The sequence below is a fragment of the Lepidochelys olivacea genome, assembly GCF_965140295.1.
Source record: "Lepidochelys olivacea isolate rLepOli2 genome assembly, chromosome: 7".
In the NCBI taxonomy this organism is placed as follows: domain Eukaryota; kingdom Metazoa; phylum Chordata; order Testudines; family Cheloniidae; genus Lepidochelys; species Lepidochelys olivacea.
In genome coordinates, this window is record NC_140417.1 from 29402491 (window position 1) to 29419064 (window position 16574).

Genomic DNA, 16574 nt, shown 5'->3' on the forward strand with positions numbered 1-16574 from the left:
CGTCTATTGAGAGCACAATACTGTGATCTTTTAACATTTTAATGAAAATAATATATATCACCAGTATAATATACCCAATATCTATCCAGCCCTTCCAAAAACATTTGTGTAAATTATATCTAACCGGAGTCCTCTATGCATCAAGATTCTACTTCAGTACATACAGTACAAACACTTCCTGGTTACGGTATAGAGGAAAATATTTGTTGTGATCTTCATGTGAAGGTTAGAGAACTGACCACAAGCGTGAGACAATTGACACCACATTCAGTGATCAAATGCTTTGTTATTTTTTGTGCTTTCCCAGATGAATTTAATATGTTAGCTGTTGTTTAAAGTAAAGATGGGTTACTAATTTTGCTGCAGAACATTTTTCTGAGTGCAAGCACTTGCCTGTATAGTGTATTAGCACTAGAAACTTTCCATGAGCACTAGGCACTGCATGACTTAGGGGACTGGCAGTGCAATATGGAGCCTTTCACGTCTAGGTCATCACTTTGAATCCAGCACAGATGAGTAGAGACCAAAATCATTATCATCTGCCAGCTGTTCAGTGACAGATGTGATTTGATAATCTTAGACCAGTTCTCTGTGGACACATGTCTATTTAAGAAAAGAAAGGAAAATAAGAAGCAGGCCTTTTTTGGAAATCTGAGCAGAGAGGCCGAGAACTGAAGGAGCAGAGAAAACTAACCTTTCATCCCTAAAGAGGGTTCCTCCAGCTTCGTCCTAAGGCAAGTTGGTGGGGACCTTGCATTGCCGTGTACCTATCATGTGCCTTCAATTTCCAACTCTGTCAATTTCACTCTAACAGGATTATGAAAAGTGCCAACCACCTTTTTAGAGTAATAATTGGAGATCTGCAACAAGTGTTTTGGAGAATCCTTTGGTACAGTGGCCACCATTACAACCTGGAGAATTGGTATCTGTGTATTATTAATGTTATTATGGTGTGGAGAATAAGGGAGATACCTTTAATTTTTTAATTTTTTTATGGATAACTTATGCAGCTCAGTGTACCTTCTTGATACTAGTCTACCTGTCTTCATGGCGCTAAATCAAAGGAGGCTGACGGGGGAAACAAGCAGGAAATGAAACAGTGACAAATATAAGTTATCGCCAGAGTGAATACCAAGGGTCCTTAGGGAAACAATGCGGGAGCTATTAATTGGGAAATTAATTGCCTGGATCCAACCAGCCTATCCAGGTTTATTCTTCCCAGCTCTGAGCCTAGGATCAAAGGGGTTACTAAATAGTTAAAGAGCCTGGCCTAGAGAGGAAGCAGGTAGCCGCAGGTTAAGATGGATCTTTGACAGAGACACGGAGAATGCTGCAGGGCTGTTGGTCTCTCCCAAGCCAGGAGTAGGGGATATGGGCTGGATGGAACTTACCTAGAACTTGCAAAGAAAGAATAAAGGCTGGGTAAGACCCAGACATATATGCCTTTTGTTGTTTTATCCTTTCCCTCTTCTTCCTTTGGGCAACTAAATAATCATTTGTTTTGAAGAAGCTGTTTTTGAGTTGCTTTAATCAGCTGCTGGTCAGAGGCTCCCAGAGGAAAAGGTGCCAATCACAGTTGGGCCTGCCTTGTTAACACAGCTGGTAAACTGGTGGGCTGCTGCCCTGAGACCTGGTCTAAGGGTGGTAGGACTGCGTGATTCCACTCAGAGCGGGGTGAGGATAGCAAAACCAGTCCCCAGAGGGGTGCCCTCAAGAGGGAATAATGGGTTCTACAGCACAGCTCACCCTATGTCCGTGACATATGGCATGCCCTATCCTGTTACCATGCTACTATATACAACCATGCGTGCACTATACCAGTATATCCTCTACTATAAGTATGGGGACTATCACAGTGAAGTTAATTAGGCAAAAGGACAAATTATAAAGGTGTTTATGGTGACCATTGTAGTTTGATATTATGGCCTGGTCTACACTACTGCGGTAAATTGATCTAAGTTACACAACTTCAGCTATGTGAATAATGTAACTGAAGTCGAAGTAGTTAGATCCACTTACCTCAGTGTCTACACTGCACTGTGTCAATGGGAGATGCTCTCCCGCCGAATTCCCTTATGCTTCTCAGGGACGTGGAGTACACAAGTCAATGGGAGAGTGCTCTCCCATCAACTTAGCATTTCTTCACCAGACATGCTAAAGCGCAGCAGTGCAATCTACTGGTAAGTGTAGACATGGCCTTAGTCTTGTTCTTCTTGTTATTTGTATTTTGCTGGTCTGATGACACCAATTAAGGATCAGGACCCCATTGAACTAAGCATTGTACAAACAAGTTACAAAAAAATAGTTCCTGCCCCAGAAAGCTTACGTTTTAAGGACCCAATCCTGCAGAAAGAACTATGTGGGCAGACCCCCCTCAGCTTCTCAGATGCCAGTGACTTTAGTGTGAATTGGAGGTGCTGGCATCTCAAAGGAGGTTCTCAACATCTTGAAATATTGCAAACAGTGGGAGAAGGGAACTTCCCTAGTGCCAGGGCATGTAGCCCTGATTCCTTGCCAACCCCCTCAGATCTTCATGTTCTGGGGCCAAAAACTCCTGTTGGTCATGGAGTGAGCAAACCCTGCTCCCCTAACAGAACAATTTGGGTGAGACATTTGGGAGGGGAACTTTGAAATTCTCCCCTTCCCCACTGTGACCCTTTTCCTGCAGACTTATGGAAGAGGACAGTCTAGCAGCCTGTATTGTTTGCAGAGTCTGGTCGAGGACTGACTATGCCTTGTTGCCTCCAAGAACAGAATATATCATACCCATTTTCAAACACCAGTAGTTACTATAATGACCTAGTCATTCAGCTGCTATTGTCAAAAACATAATTGCCTGTTTTATAAGAAGAAGAGATATGTGTCATTTTATGGAAGGTTATAATGGAAATGATGTTCTGCCTGAAAGCTAAAAATGATGAGCATGTTGCTTTGTCACCATCCCTTGCTTCTTGGAGCATTTATAACATTGAATTATGTATTTTGTTCCATATCTGAGGATCTAGTGGCAACAAATAACTGATGATAGCACATTTCTCTCTGATATAAGTCTTGATTATATTTTGGAAACATACTTTTCTTCCTTTTTGTTCTCTGTCTGAGGCCAGGTGCCAGCTCGAAATGTAAACTTGACCTGCATCCAGTATGTTCCTGTGACCTTTCAGGATTTAGGCAGAGGGGGGAAAGTGTCAGGGCACATCTGAAGTTTGCTGAATATGCACTGTGTATGAGTCAACATGTAATTATTAGGCTTTGTTTACGTGTCTGTTGCTTCTAACTACTAATGACAATTCCTGATTCTCCTCTCCAGCTCCTTTATAAATGCTTCCATTTCCTATAAATAAGAAAATGATTGGTCTTTGTTTAAACTTCCTCTCAGCCACTGAAATAGCAGCTAGTCTAAGAGCCATCTTCTACATCTGTCTTCATAGCCCAGTATGGTGGTAAATCCAGAATGGGGCTGACTTCAGTTCACTAGTTCCATGTTTACAGTCTCCATACGGCAGTTCCATGACTGAATGAAGCTAGGGCTGGATTAAAAATCAATTAGGTTAATGTTGGTAGAGGAAGAGCAGTTGTGCAATGTGATGAGTGTCCGCCTCACCGTGCTCCTATGCAAGCAAGGCTGATTCTGCAGGGCCGTGATTCTGTTTTCCCTTTCTTCAGGGCTCATTAAACAAAATCCACAGAGTCTCTCTTCCAGTCACAGCCCTTCTTGGAGTCTGGGTGGGTTGGGTTTTTTTAATAGCTTAAAGTTCAAAACTAAACACAAAAGTCTATCCTCCTGCCTTAGCGGACTACTACCAGCCCTTCCTAGCTGAAGCAATTCCCCTCGTCTCAGAGTCTTCCCTGCAGGAGCCTCTCTCATTCGCTGTAGTCTCACTGCAGCCATCTTCTATTCTTTATAGGAAATTGTCTGATTCTCCTCAGATGGGACTCATTCTGTTCTCAGGATTGGCTTGGCCCCAGGCTTTCCAGCCCCAGGGGCAAGCCACCCTGTCACATTGAGGAAAATGTAATTGTTTAACTGCGGTGACAGGAAACTATTATTTCAAAATTAAATACTATCTTTCCCTGGTCTGCTGATTGTCTTTCCTATGTGGAGGCATGGAATTGTAGTACTTTGCCATCCCTCCACGCGATACAGCACCTGGCGCAATGGGGCGCTAATCCTGATCAGAGTCTCAGGACACTACTGTAACATAGCACAGCGGGTAGAAAGTTAGTAAGGATATATTCAAAATCTAGCTTGTTGCAGAATTGTTTTAATGCACAGGAAATGCACAAATATAGGGTTCAATGCCCACATTTTTATTCACTCAAGTAGTTCCATTGATTTCAGTAGGGCTATTCAGATGAATAAAGGTTTTACAGGATCTGGTCCATAACCTGTAATAAAAAAGGGATAATCTTTCTCTCTGTCTCTGTAATTTAATGAGTATTCTGTTCAAACCACAGAAGCCTTCACACAATAAGTGATGAAAGTGTGTTGTAATTAGTCTATTAAAATAACTGGGGCAGTGCCAAGATGGTGCTGTAACCTAAATCCGCAATCTCGTTGTGCTGCTGGCCTAATTTCTGAACTTTTTAGGCAAGGATTAAGGGACAGAGAGATAAATCCTTCTAATATCAAGATAATGCCTGTTTTTTTAAAAAGAAATCTTTGCATACACCAACATAAATGTTTTGAATTTCTCTCATGGTAGTTGCTGCTTCTTTGATGTAATGTCATGCAAGTTAGAAATGCAGAACAAATCCCAATTTCTATTGCTTGAAAATAGATCAATAATCTTTCTCCTGCATGTGTGCACTCCTTTTTATTTTATTTTTTATGCATTATTAGAATGTTGATAATAGGTTTGCACAAGATAGAAAGTCTCTGCTCCAAGGAGTTTAAATCAGGATTCTCAAATTGAGAAATTGGACAAATTGGCGAAAGTTCAGAGAAAAGCAACAAAAATGATTGAAGATCTAGAAAACATGACCTATGAGGGAAGATTGAAGAAATTGGGTTTGTTTAGTCTGGAGAGGAGAAGACTGAAAGGGGACATGATAATAGTTTTCAAGTACATAAAAGGTTGTTACAAGGAGAAGGGAGAAAAATTGTTCTTCTTAACCTCTGAGGATAGGACAAGAAGCAATGGGCTTAAATTGCAGCAAGGGCGGTGTAGGTTGGACATTAGGAAAAAATTCCTAACTGTCAGAATGGTTAAGCACTGGAATAAATTGCCAAGGGAGGTTGTGGAATCTCCGTCATTGAGGATCTTTAAGAGCAGGTTGGACAAACACCTGTCAGAGATGGTCTATGTAGATAATACTTAGTCCTGCCTTGAGTGCAGGGGACTGGACTAGATGACCTCTCGAGGTCCCTTCCAGATCTATGATTCTATGATTCTCAACCTCTTATGATTTTAAAACTTCATTTGCACATTGCACATGGGCTTAGATTTAAAATAAATAACTGAGGTCCCATGACTGCCGTTAAAAAATGGATGATTTTCACACCAGAGTGCCTTAGGTTTGCTTTGTGCCAGTTTTCCAGAATAAAGCCAGGTTAGCTAGCCATGCGTATAGAATATAGGTGGCATTTAGAAGCCACTACAATGGCTCCACTAGCCCTTTTCTTGTGGCTGGCATAATGAGTCTCAGCCAGGGGTACACATACACCTGGGGGTAGCAGAGGTCTTCCAGAGGGTACATCAACTCACCTAGATATGTGCCTAGTTTTACAACAGGCTACAGAAACAGCACTAGCAAAGTCAGTATCAACTAAAATTTCATATAATGACTTGTTTATACTGCTCTATATACTATACACTGAAATGTAAGTACAATTTTTATATTCCAATTGATTTATTTTATAATCATATAGTAAAAATGAGAAAGTAAGCAATTTTTCAGTAATAATGTGCTGTGACACTTTTGTTTTTTTATGTCTGATTGTGTAAGCAAGTAGTTTTTAAGTTATGTCAAACTTGGGGGTATGCAAGATAAATCAGACTCCTGAAAGGGGTACAGTCATCTGAAAAGGTTGAGAGCCATTGCTTTAGAGAAAAGGGGGTGGGGTTACCAGAACCCACTGGGGCTATTGGCGAGATTAGAGGAGACTGCAGAATCAGACATTTACAAGGCAGCCTCAGGAGCAGTGTATCACACTGTTGCTGAAAGCCACCTTAAAGTGTGCATATGTACCCTCCAGATTTACATTTAATGCTCCTCAGCAAGACCCCAAGATCCAGCCCATAATTTAAAAATAAAAGAAGTAAATTGAGTTGCTGAAGCACAATGGATTCTGCAGCCATGGAATAGTGGGGACCTGAGTGGAAACATTTCGTCCTGTGGTTTGTGTGGACCTTTCACCCAGCAACAGGGGAGAGAAGAACCCATGAAGGGCTCAGGTGTGCTATCTGATAGTCCCTCGCTACTATCTCTATTAATTGACAAGAATCCCTTTAAGATATTTTGGCTATTTACCCAAATCCAAATTCTGAAGCTATTGGGTACATTCCACAGGCAAAAAACAAAATAATTGTTCCTCATAAGTAACTGTCTTTGAGCCAGGGAACAACTTAATCCCTGGGAGGAACAATTCAGCAGTATCCAGTGGGAGGCCTGAACTCTCAGACAAGGGAAACTAGAATCACTGTCTGAAACCTTCTCTCCTGCCGGCTTTGGCATAGAGAGGAAGAAAGCAGAGCCACCCCTGAGAACCTAGATGCTTACACCAGACAATATAATCCACTCTTCACGAAATGCGGGATTTTCAAATGTCAGCATAAAGCTCCCGAGGAGGGGTGGTGATTTCTTGGTGACCATATAGCTGTCAAGGGCTGTGGTTGCAGGGAGCATTCCAGTCTGCGCAGAATGTGCTCTTAACTTAAATGTAAACTTCAGTTGATGTAACCTCACTTTGACCAGTGTAGCTGCTGTTAATGCACTGTGGAATGTTGTCTGTATGGCAGATAGGAAAAACTAGGAGGGCAGCAAAAAAAAAAAAAAAAAATGGAGGGGAAAGTCAGTTGGTGTTTTCACCTCTTACATTTTTATTTGGTCTTGCACATTTGTTCTAGCAGTTCCTGGTGGTGCTTTTAGCACTTGCATTCATGTAAATTTACCTGAGTCTTGAGGTGCCCTAATTGTTCAGGTGTTTATAACTCCCCTGTTTTAATTCCTGTATTATGGTCTGCTATGGAAGAACTCATGCAAGGTGTGACACTCAGGCTTCAACTCATAGTCTGTAATCAATTGTCTGGTTGGATAGGAGGGGGACAGAGTTTTGTGTCCACATAGGCAGAGCAGGGAACATGGCTGTCTCACCCGAAGTCGTCCTGCATGCTGTGATGAAATCTCTTAGATTCTGAGTCATCTGTGTAGGGCTGGGATATTTGCATGGAGAGTCAGCATTTCTACACCCACACTGCCAATGCCTCTCTGATTCAGATTGAGCCTGGCATGCATTAGGCTGAGCTGGTCTTAAGGTATGAAGAGGGGAAAGTCCAATTTCTGCTCTGACTCACGTACCATGAAGCTGCTTTGAAACAAAAGGGAGTTTCATGGCATTTGAGTCAGGGTATCAGTTGGTCCTAAGAGCTCAATACACACTGTTTAAGCACGTAATTTGGAAAGTAAGAATTAGAAACACATGGAAAAGATACAGGGTTTGTAAAAGTATTTACTATAATGGATAAATAGTAACAGTCTAACTGAAATCCAGTTGTGTCTATGAAATTGCAAGCCCTCTCCAATATCAATAGACAATGTTTTTATTTTAGTAGGAGTGACTGCCCCTCTTACTGTATTATGGTTACTCTGGGAGGTTTTAATGAAGCCTTTCCTGTTCATTTTCAATGCTGCACAGCTGTAGAAAAGGAAATGTAATACTAAACCTCTGATACGTAAATGTCAGGGGCTGCATTTATACTGAGAGTAGCACGTGAAGGTTCTGTGCTCAGGCTGTCCTGTCATCATTTAGTTCACCATGTCTAGCTAGTGAAGCACAGAGGCTAGGCAGGATCACGTACTGTCTAGTAGCCCAAAATACCAACAAAACCTGTTCATATAGTTTAATCATACCTATGTACCCTGAGATATTCTACATGTTTCTTTTCCTACACTAGTCAGATCTGATGTCTAGAACGAACGCTTAAGTATGTAGAAGACAGTAATAGAACCATGCATTTTTACCATCTACTTCAAATATGGTTCTGAATAAACACCTCTTTCAATGTCTAGCTAAGGAACAATAATTTGTGAAATCTGCATGGATCTGTATTTGAAAATTTGGGACACAAATAGCCATAGAGCAATCCAAACTATTTTTAGTTGAATGTTGTGCTCTAAAGAGAAAGCTCCTGCGAAAGCAGTTACTGGAAAATTGGAAGTGATGCCTACAACAATGCAGGAAACCAGGAATCTTGAATTTGCTGAAGATTACAAAGGACTTAATTTACATGACACATTTTATTTTGAAGTTCTATTAATTTTCTGCCTGTATTTTATGCACTTTCATTGGAGGGATTTATTGCTACTGGAAGTTCCTCTTTTCCCAAATGAAGTGTAAAGATGCATATTATTCCTTTTAAGGAATAACATACTTAAATTATTTTGTACTGCCCAGGAGAGGGCTGGGAAGTACAGGACACTTCTGGAGCAAATTCTAAGACTGGGGGTGTGTTGGGGTCACCTCGTGGTATAACCCAGGCTGGTGAGAGCCAGAGTGTAACCCAAGTGTGGCTGACACACAAACACTCAGGGTGTGGCTTGCATGCTGGAAGGCCGCTGGTGAGTCGCCCATTGGAAGATACTACAGCAAAGCATAGTGAGGCACCAAAGGGTGCAGGGCAGGGTGTGACACTGCTGCTCATTTGTCTGGATTGTACCCTGATATGTCACATAAAAGCTATGAAGAACTCCCTGTACTTTAGCAGAAATCTTATTCCTAATGCCCTGGCTGTATTTCAGTTTTGGGAATATACCTTGTGCCAAGTCTTGTTCAGACAAAACTGGCAGTAAGTCAATGGGAACTTTGTCTGTGTGTCAGCACAGAGTCAGGACTGCAGGATTTCTTCATTCAATCTAACTAAATTCCCCCAGCAGTTCTGACTGGCTATGGTAGACGTCTTCCTTTCCTGCCCTAAACTATTGCGTACAGTTGCCTTAAGCAGGACGGCTGCATTTCCAGCCGGGGAAGAAGGGAATAATATATGTGCCATATTTCAGCGATGTGCCCTTTTACCATTCTAAGTGATAGTGGGTATCACTGTGAGAAAAAGAAGATTTTTTATTAAATCATGAGTTTTTAAAATAGTTTAAAAAATTACAACTTGATTTAATATTTATAAAAGTTAGGAAATGTATTTTCTGCTCCATCCCTTCAGCAATGTTACATCTTTCTGACAAGTGAATGCAATGGTGATATTTGATACATCCATTAATGCCTTGGTAGCATATAAATATCTTAGGTCAGCATTTCCCAAAGTATGAAGTGCATTCCCCTAGGAGAGGGAGGATGAATGCAAAGGATTTGCTGAGGCGAAAGAGGTGGAGGAGGTGCAGAAGATGTATAATTGCAGATGGATGGTCCCTTGACAACATATGGAGCATATGGTGAGGTTGAAGGGAGGCAACAATTCATTGTATTTTCTTGAAAGCCGGCTTGGCTTGCAAAAGTTTGGGAAGCACTCCTATTAATTAGATATGCTATTAATAATTCCCCTGCCATTATGGAGCTTTGAACACGGCTGCACCTTGGTCCCTGCTGTTCTCTGCCTGTGGCACATAATAATCTAGTCTCCAGTGGTCTGTGATATTTTCATCTACTTTCAGCTGTTGGGTTTCATGTGCAGGTTCTGAGTGGGTTGGTGGCCTGTGATGTGCAGGAGGTCAGACTAAATGATCTGGTGGTCCCTTCTGGCTTTAAACTTTAGGACTATGAAACAAAGTTGGTTTACATGTGCTACCTTCATCATGAAAGAGGCAATTTATGGAACCTACGGATAGTTTTGCTGTCAAATAACAGTGGTTCTTTGTGTGTACTCTTTGGTTCATAGATCAGTCTTACTGTGATCGGCTGAGGCAGGACATGTACTTTCTCACGAGCAATGGCAGACTGAGTGAGCACCTGGCTGATAAAATTATTCTTCAGCTAAACAGAGTTTATCCCCAAATTCTCACCAATAAAGAAGCAGAAAAGGTAAGTGACTGGATATACCTGCAGTATTTCTGGATGTAGCTTTATTTTCTGGCTATCCTGCATCTAGGTTAGGACACCAACTGGTGAAGCTGCCCATGCCAACCTAGAAGACAAATCCCAAAACCTCTGAATGGTTGCCCCTTTGCTTTCTTACTATCTACAAAATGTGCACTCATCACTGTAGTATTTGAGAGCCTCACAGCTATTAATGAATCTCTCCTTACCACATCTCTGTGTGGTAGGAAAATATTATCTGGGAAATGGAGATCATGAGGAACTGAGGCCTTTGTTACCAGGTTTGCCCTGGGGTACTTTGGGGTACACTCATTTATTAGGGTTACTCTTCTGTGGGGGTGGGGTTCTGTAATTCTATCGATGTACTGCTTGTGTCACGTGTGTTTTCATATGGAGCGCTACTTCTCCCTTCTGCAAGTCCCCTCCCAATGGAGCTATCCTGCAGGACCTAGGTCCCCCAGGGCTGGGTTCCTCCAGCTCTAGAACTGGATGAACACACACACACACACACACACACACTAACGGAGCAAATCTGAGTGGACTGGGTCAATCAGCACTTTCAAGCTGACCCCTTATATGCCCCTGGACTCAGTGGGCTGCGTCAAGCAGCACTTTCAAGCTGTCACCCTTATGTGCCAAAGCTACGACACCGGAATAGAGTACGCCTGGGCGGGCTAGGTTGAACAGCACTTCCAGGCTGCCACCCTCATGTGCCCCTGGATGCAGTCATCTGGGTCGAGCAGCACTTTCAAGCTGCCACCCTCGTACGTCACAGGTTCAGCACGTCCCTATCCCCACTTTCACATCACAATTGTACTGGTAGTAACCCACTGAATGAGCAAACCCCACAGGATTTGGGGGCACTACAGGGATCTTTAGCTGAGGTAAAAGAAGTGTTGCTGCAGAGTAAATGGGGAAGCTAAAAACACAAAAGAGTAAAGTTCAGAGAGAGAGAGAGAGAGGCAACCAGCTTAACCATAAAAGTTAGTTATTGAATAATAGTGATAACTACACAAGGAGAGCCTAAACCAACATAACAGTTACATTATTAAAGGTTACAAAAGTCATATATAGAAAACCTGAGGTAGAACAGAAAACAGAGAGAGAGGGGGATAGAGGGATCTCACCCACTCCATAAAGCTTGAATTGGTCGGGGTTCCCAGGTGATGGTGGTAGCTCAGGGTCCCGAGTGCTGGAGACAGGCAGAGCCCCCAGCACGATCAGTCAGGAGAAGATGAAATCCCAGTGGAACTGATACAGAGTTTAGGTCCATGCATCAGAACATTTACTTGAACATAGGTAGGGGTTTTTGTAGAGAAACAACAATGATCCAAGGGAGAACACTAGATTTGTTTATGGGTAAACTGATGACTCAAGGGTTTTCTTTAGGCTAGACAATAGGAGCTGATCACTTTTGGCTATGGGTGGTGTTTCTTACCAGGGAGCTCACAATGCAATTAGGCTGCTTCGGTATTTTGGATATCAATCAAGGATTTATTACTAGAATTGGTCTGATAACTGCTGAGCTGGGTGTGTGCAGGTGTAGGTTCATTAACATCTGGAGCATGGATCCCCCATGATGCAGTGCTTCCCTACTTTTCTGGTCCCAGAGTTCAGTGCAGTGCTCTGTTCTCCATTCTGTATGCTAATGGAGATGCCTCCCTGTCCCATCTTTCATGCAGACGAGGCATGGGGAGTTGCCTTTGTTCTTGTCACCCTTGTCAGGAGGGGTCTAGGTGTGTCTCCCAACACCCTTCACTGCTCTCTGCAAGTCTTTTCTCTGATTGGTTTTGGTTCAAGCAGAGGCTGGTGTGGATGGGGGGGGGGGGTGTTTCATGAGTCAGACAGGCTGGATACTGTGCCCTGATTCCCCAAGAACACAGAGCTGACTGGTATCACCTTGTCGTTATTACAAGGTTGCACCAATTTAATGAAAGGAGTGTTTTTAAAGCAAATCCCCGTGCTAAATTAATATGAGCCAGGTTTAAATTGATTTAAGTATGTCCAGACCAGGGTTTAACAAAACTGATTTAAAAATGCACCCTTAGTTAAACTGGGGCAAATTGGAATACAGATCAGGCCTGAGGCAGTAAAGCCAGCAAAGCCAACCTTTTCAAAGTGGTCCTTGCTTTGGGGTACAAAATTATTTATGCCAGTACAAAGCGAGTGCAACATGGGTATAAAATGCCAGCACATCAGAATGGTAATAGTTTGTACTTGCTCTGTATGCAAGATGCAGAGGGCAATGGTGAATCAGACTTTTAGGCCTGGTCTACACTGGGGGGATCGATCTAAGTTACGCAACTTCAGCTATGTGAATAACGTAGCTGAGGTCGATGTACTTAGATCGACTCACCGCGGTGTCTTCACTACGGTGAGTCGACTACTACCACTCCCCCATTGATTCTGCCTGTGCCTCTCGCCGAGCTGGAGTACAGGAGTCGATGGGAGAGTGCTCGGCGGTCAATTTATCACGTCTAGACTAGAGGCGATAAATCGATCCCTGCTGGATTGATCGCTGCCCGCTGATCCTGCGGGTAGTGTAGATATACCCTTAGAGTTCAAAATAATAGACTGGATCCTGTTTGGCATCAGTTTCAATTCCATCCGCCACCACTGAAATGAGTGGAGTTATTGCAGTGTAAGATGGTGTCTGTCCAGACCAGAATCCAAACCATTCTATCTGCATAGTTAGGGGAAGAGGCCTGACTTAGAGGATATGAGATGTAAACAGTTAAAAAAAGGCTCATTCATTTAGGATTCACAGTAAATTTAAGTCCTGACGTTATGAAAGCTGGATGCCACTCTTACTCTCATGCTGAAACTGATCACTTTCCCCTGAGCTTGTGTACATTTGTTCTCTTTTTCATTTCCAAAACTTGTACATATTATGCTCCATCTTGCACACCTTACACTACTGGCCTCCCAGGGCTTCAGTGGGAATTTTGCCTGAGTAAGGAGCATACGAAGGCATTCCTCTAGATAAGAAATCAATCCTAAGTGTAATGTTATCTCTCTCTACCATACTGATCCTAAGTGTAATGCTTTTATATTGATTTGCCAGATAAATTTTTGAACACTTTGCAAATGCACTCATGTCTAAATGATTTCAGCTAAGGTTAGGTGCAACATTTTCACTCTCACTAGAAGGTTTACTACTGTTCAGCACTTTGTCAGACCATGGAGAAGGCCATCTCTTCCTCTGTAGCAACATGGATAGGAAGACAGGATGAACACAAAGAGTGACACATTAGTACTATCATGATGGCTAGAACATGTCCTGGCCAAACTCCAGAAAACTGTGGAAAAACTCTTTACATGTTTGTCCCAGTTCTGAGATGTGCATTTTTAATAAGACTAAATTAGAAGTAGAGAACTTTTTATTAGCCAATGGCATCAAAAGTATTTCTATTAGTGCTGTATTTACAATAAATTGGTTCCTTGCTAACTCAAACTCTGGGGAAATGATAAGCATCCTATTGTGTGGGCTACACTGCAGTTGATCAGATGCTAAAACAATGTTTGATCAAACTAAGTTAAGCAGCTGGTTCAAATTGTGGATGTTGACATTTGAGGTCTGAATCATTATTTTTGTTTCCTATCCTAGAATGCTCATGTACTGACAGATACTTTTAGCAAAATAAACATAACTCTGTATTTTCACTCTTTCATAATGTAAATGTAGGGTAGGAACTAATTCAGCACTGTATCATTGCTTTTGTAGTCTTTGTTCTAATGACTGCTTTTTCTCGTACAGTTCAGAAATCCAAAGGCATCGCTTCATATTCGGTTGTCAGATCTTATAAGCCACCTACAAAAGAAAGGAGACAAACACTGTCAAGAATTTTACAGGGCTTTACAGATCAATGCTGAACAACTGTATAATGACTTGCCAAGCAGAAAAATCCTGAGTAAGTTGGGAGACTTGTGGCTTCCCTGAGTCAATGTATCACAAAATTTGCCTTTGCTGGCATCCCAGCTTATTTTGAGGAATTAAATGCTCTTTTTCCAATTGTTACTTTCTACAGACTGGAGGATTTAGAAGCCACCTAGTGGATTGAGTGCACCATTAATTTTGATTGGAAATGGATGTCCAAATCTCTTTACCAGCTTTGAAATCTCAGCCCCTGTATTTATGATACAATTTATGCCCAGCATGTAAAATGCAGAAAAATAACCTAATTCAAACTTTCTTTCTTTTAATAACTGCCTCTTTCCCTTTTTTGCATTTTGTTTAATAGCCCATTTATTTATTTTTCAAGCCTTGATTCTGACTTGTAGTAAATAAAAGAGCTATATTTTAAAATAACAAGTGTGTGACACAAAGTAACAAAATCAAGGCGCTCAGAGACTTAAATCACCCAGCTGTGCTTCATTAACTCCACACACATCAGATATTAGATCACGCTTGTTTCACAAATACTTGCAATGGCAAACCACAGTGTTAATTACCTGGACCCTGATCCTGCAAACACATAGGCACGAGTAGTCACACTGAGTCTATGGGCCTTATTACATGCATACGTATTTGCAGGATTGAGGCCTTAGCTATTTCCATTTTTTATACTGCAAAGCAGATCTTTTTCTAAAAGCAGAGAGATGAGGTCCAGCTTACTGTGCTGGGAAAATAATGCTTGCCATGTATGACTCATCCTGTCCAGTAAACTGAAGAGAGAAAAAATGCTCAAAGAGGAAGTGAAATACATTCAGCACATTGAAACAATTTGAGTAGCATGAGGAAGGGCTGTTGCAATTAGGTTAATGAAGCTGCAAAAGGGCTGCATGTTACAAAGTCCCTACAAACTGTCTAATAGCACTTATGCTGCACCATTCAACCCCCGAGTGGTTTTGAGTAGCTCTTCAGTAAAATTCCAGCAGAGTTTTTGGTCATGTGGTCAAACCCCTAAGATTGACAGAGTAAAGACAAAAACAGGCCAGGCCAAAAATCCGAACATCTGTCTTTAATTAATATGTAACAAATAATTTTTTGGAGAACAATTGACCTGGAAAATAGTTACTGTGTTTCAGAACACTGAGCCTCCTGCCTTCATCTAGCATCTGTTTATGCAGTACAGCTGTTGTACACACTGAACTAGAAACCCCTACTGATTTGGAGATAGCATCCTCTTCATACCACACACAGGCCATCTCCTGGATAATATGCAGACTCCAAAGTTAGCCCAAACTTCCCTCACAGTTGGAGGGTGTTTGCATGTGGGCTTTGATTTGGGTCCATTTCTATATCAGAAGTCCACATTGGTAATTATCACAGCAGCATTAAGTCCGGCCCTTTGATTTGATGTGCGCCTCGCAGAAGCCATCCCTGCTGAGTCTGTGTGGAAGCTTGGATCAAACACACTAGTATCTCAAAGAAATCTGTCGCTTTAGCTGAAGGAGTCAGGAATAGAAGCGCAGAGTTACCCTTCCAGGCTGAGCAGAGGACAGCCAACAGTCATCACTTAGGAAGGGTTTGATTCTGCAGCCCTTGCTCACCCAAATACTCCTGCTGAATTCATGGAGGGTAAAATTTTCAAAAGCACATTAATGACTTAGGAGCCTAATTCCCATTCATTTTTTAAATCAGATATTAAGTTTTTAAGATCCCAAGTCCCTTTGAAAATGGGACTTAAGCCCTTCTGAAAATTGTGCCCTGAGCCTACTCCAGGGAGTAGATGTATCAGGATTGGACCCTCACACATTAAGGGTGAGAATAGCAAGTGGGGCTACTAGACGTGTAGAGTGAAGTAAAGCATAGAGGTGTTCCTGCATCTGTGGGATAAATGAGACAGCATTTTGCACATTGAATAATATTCAAAGCAGTCCCAAGACTGCTTTTGCCTCACTTGTGTGGTACAACCACAAAGCAGCATTACATTCCCTATTCCTTAGCAGACTCTCTTATGTCATTGACATGAGTAGTATCATTAAGATTTCTGTGCTAAAACACATGCTATAACTATATTGTCATAGATTGCAACTTCCTTAGTCTCACATAATAAGGAAATAAATGATGTATTCTGAGAGCATTGTAAGTATTTGTATATTAGAGGTTAGATAGCTAAACTGGTTGATCCTCAGACTGGATTAATTTGCTAATGTTTGTGAAAATGTGACGTGCCAAACAGCTGGTGTGTCTTTTTATTACTAATGCATGAACTAACAGCGCATGAAAAGTAACCTTCTTAAAAACACAGTCCCTTTCTAAACTAAAGCAGCAGAAAGGAAGCCTATTGTTTTTACTTCTCACTGAAGTAAACTTGAATTGGTTAAATACTGAGGTCCTGATCCTTCAAGCCTTCAAGCACATGCATAACTTTACTTGCGTGAGTAGTTGTCCTGTTGTTGAGTAAAGTTAAGCATGTGCTAA

At 41.7% G+C, this 16574-nt stretch overlaps 1 protein-coding gene across 4 annotated transcripts in view; it reads left to right on the plus strand.

Moving 5' to 3' along the window:
* The window catches only part of CARD19 (caspase recruitment domain family member 19), a 50624-nt gene that overhangs the window by 15481 nt on the left and 18569 nt on the right, over positions 1-16574 (plus strand). For 3 of the 4 annotated variants that reach the window (XM_084634973.1, XM_084634975.1, XM_084634976.1), the window contains exons 2-3: positions 10050-10192; positions 13965-14118. In XM_084634973.1, coding sequence (XP_084491099.1) covers positions 10050-10192; positions 13965-14118 — 297 coding nt within the window. Of the gene's footprint in view, positions 1-6336; positions 6399-10049; positions 10193-13964; positions 14119-16574 lie in introns of those variants that run through there. The other variant, XM_084634974.1, reaches the window with a different exon arrangement.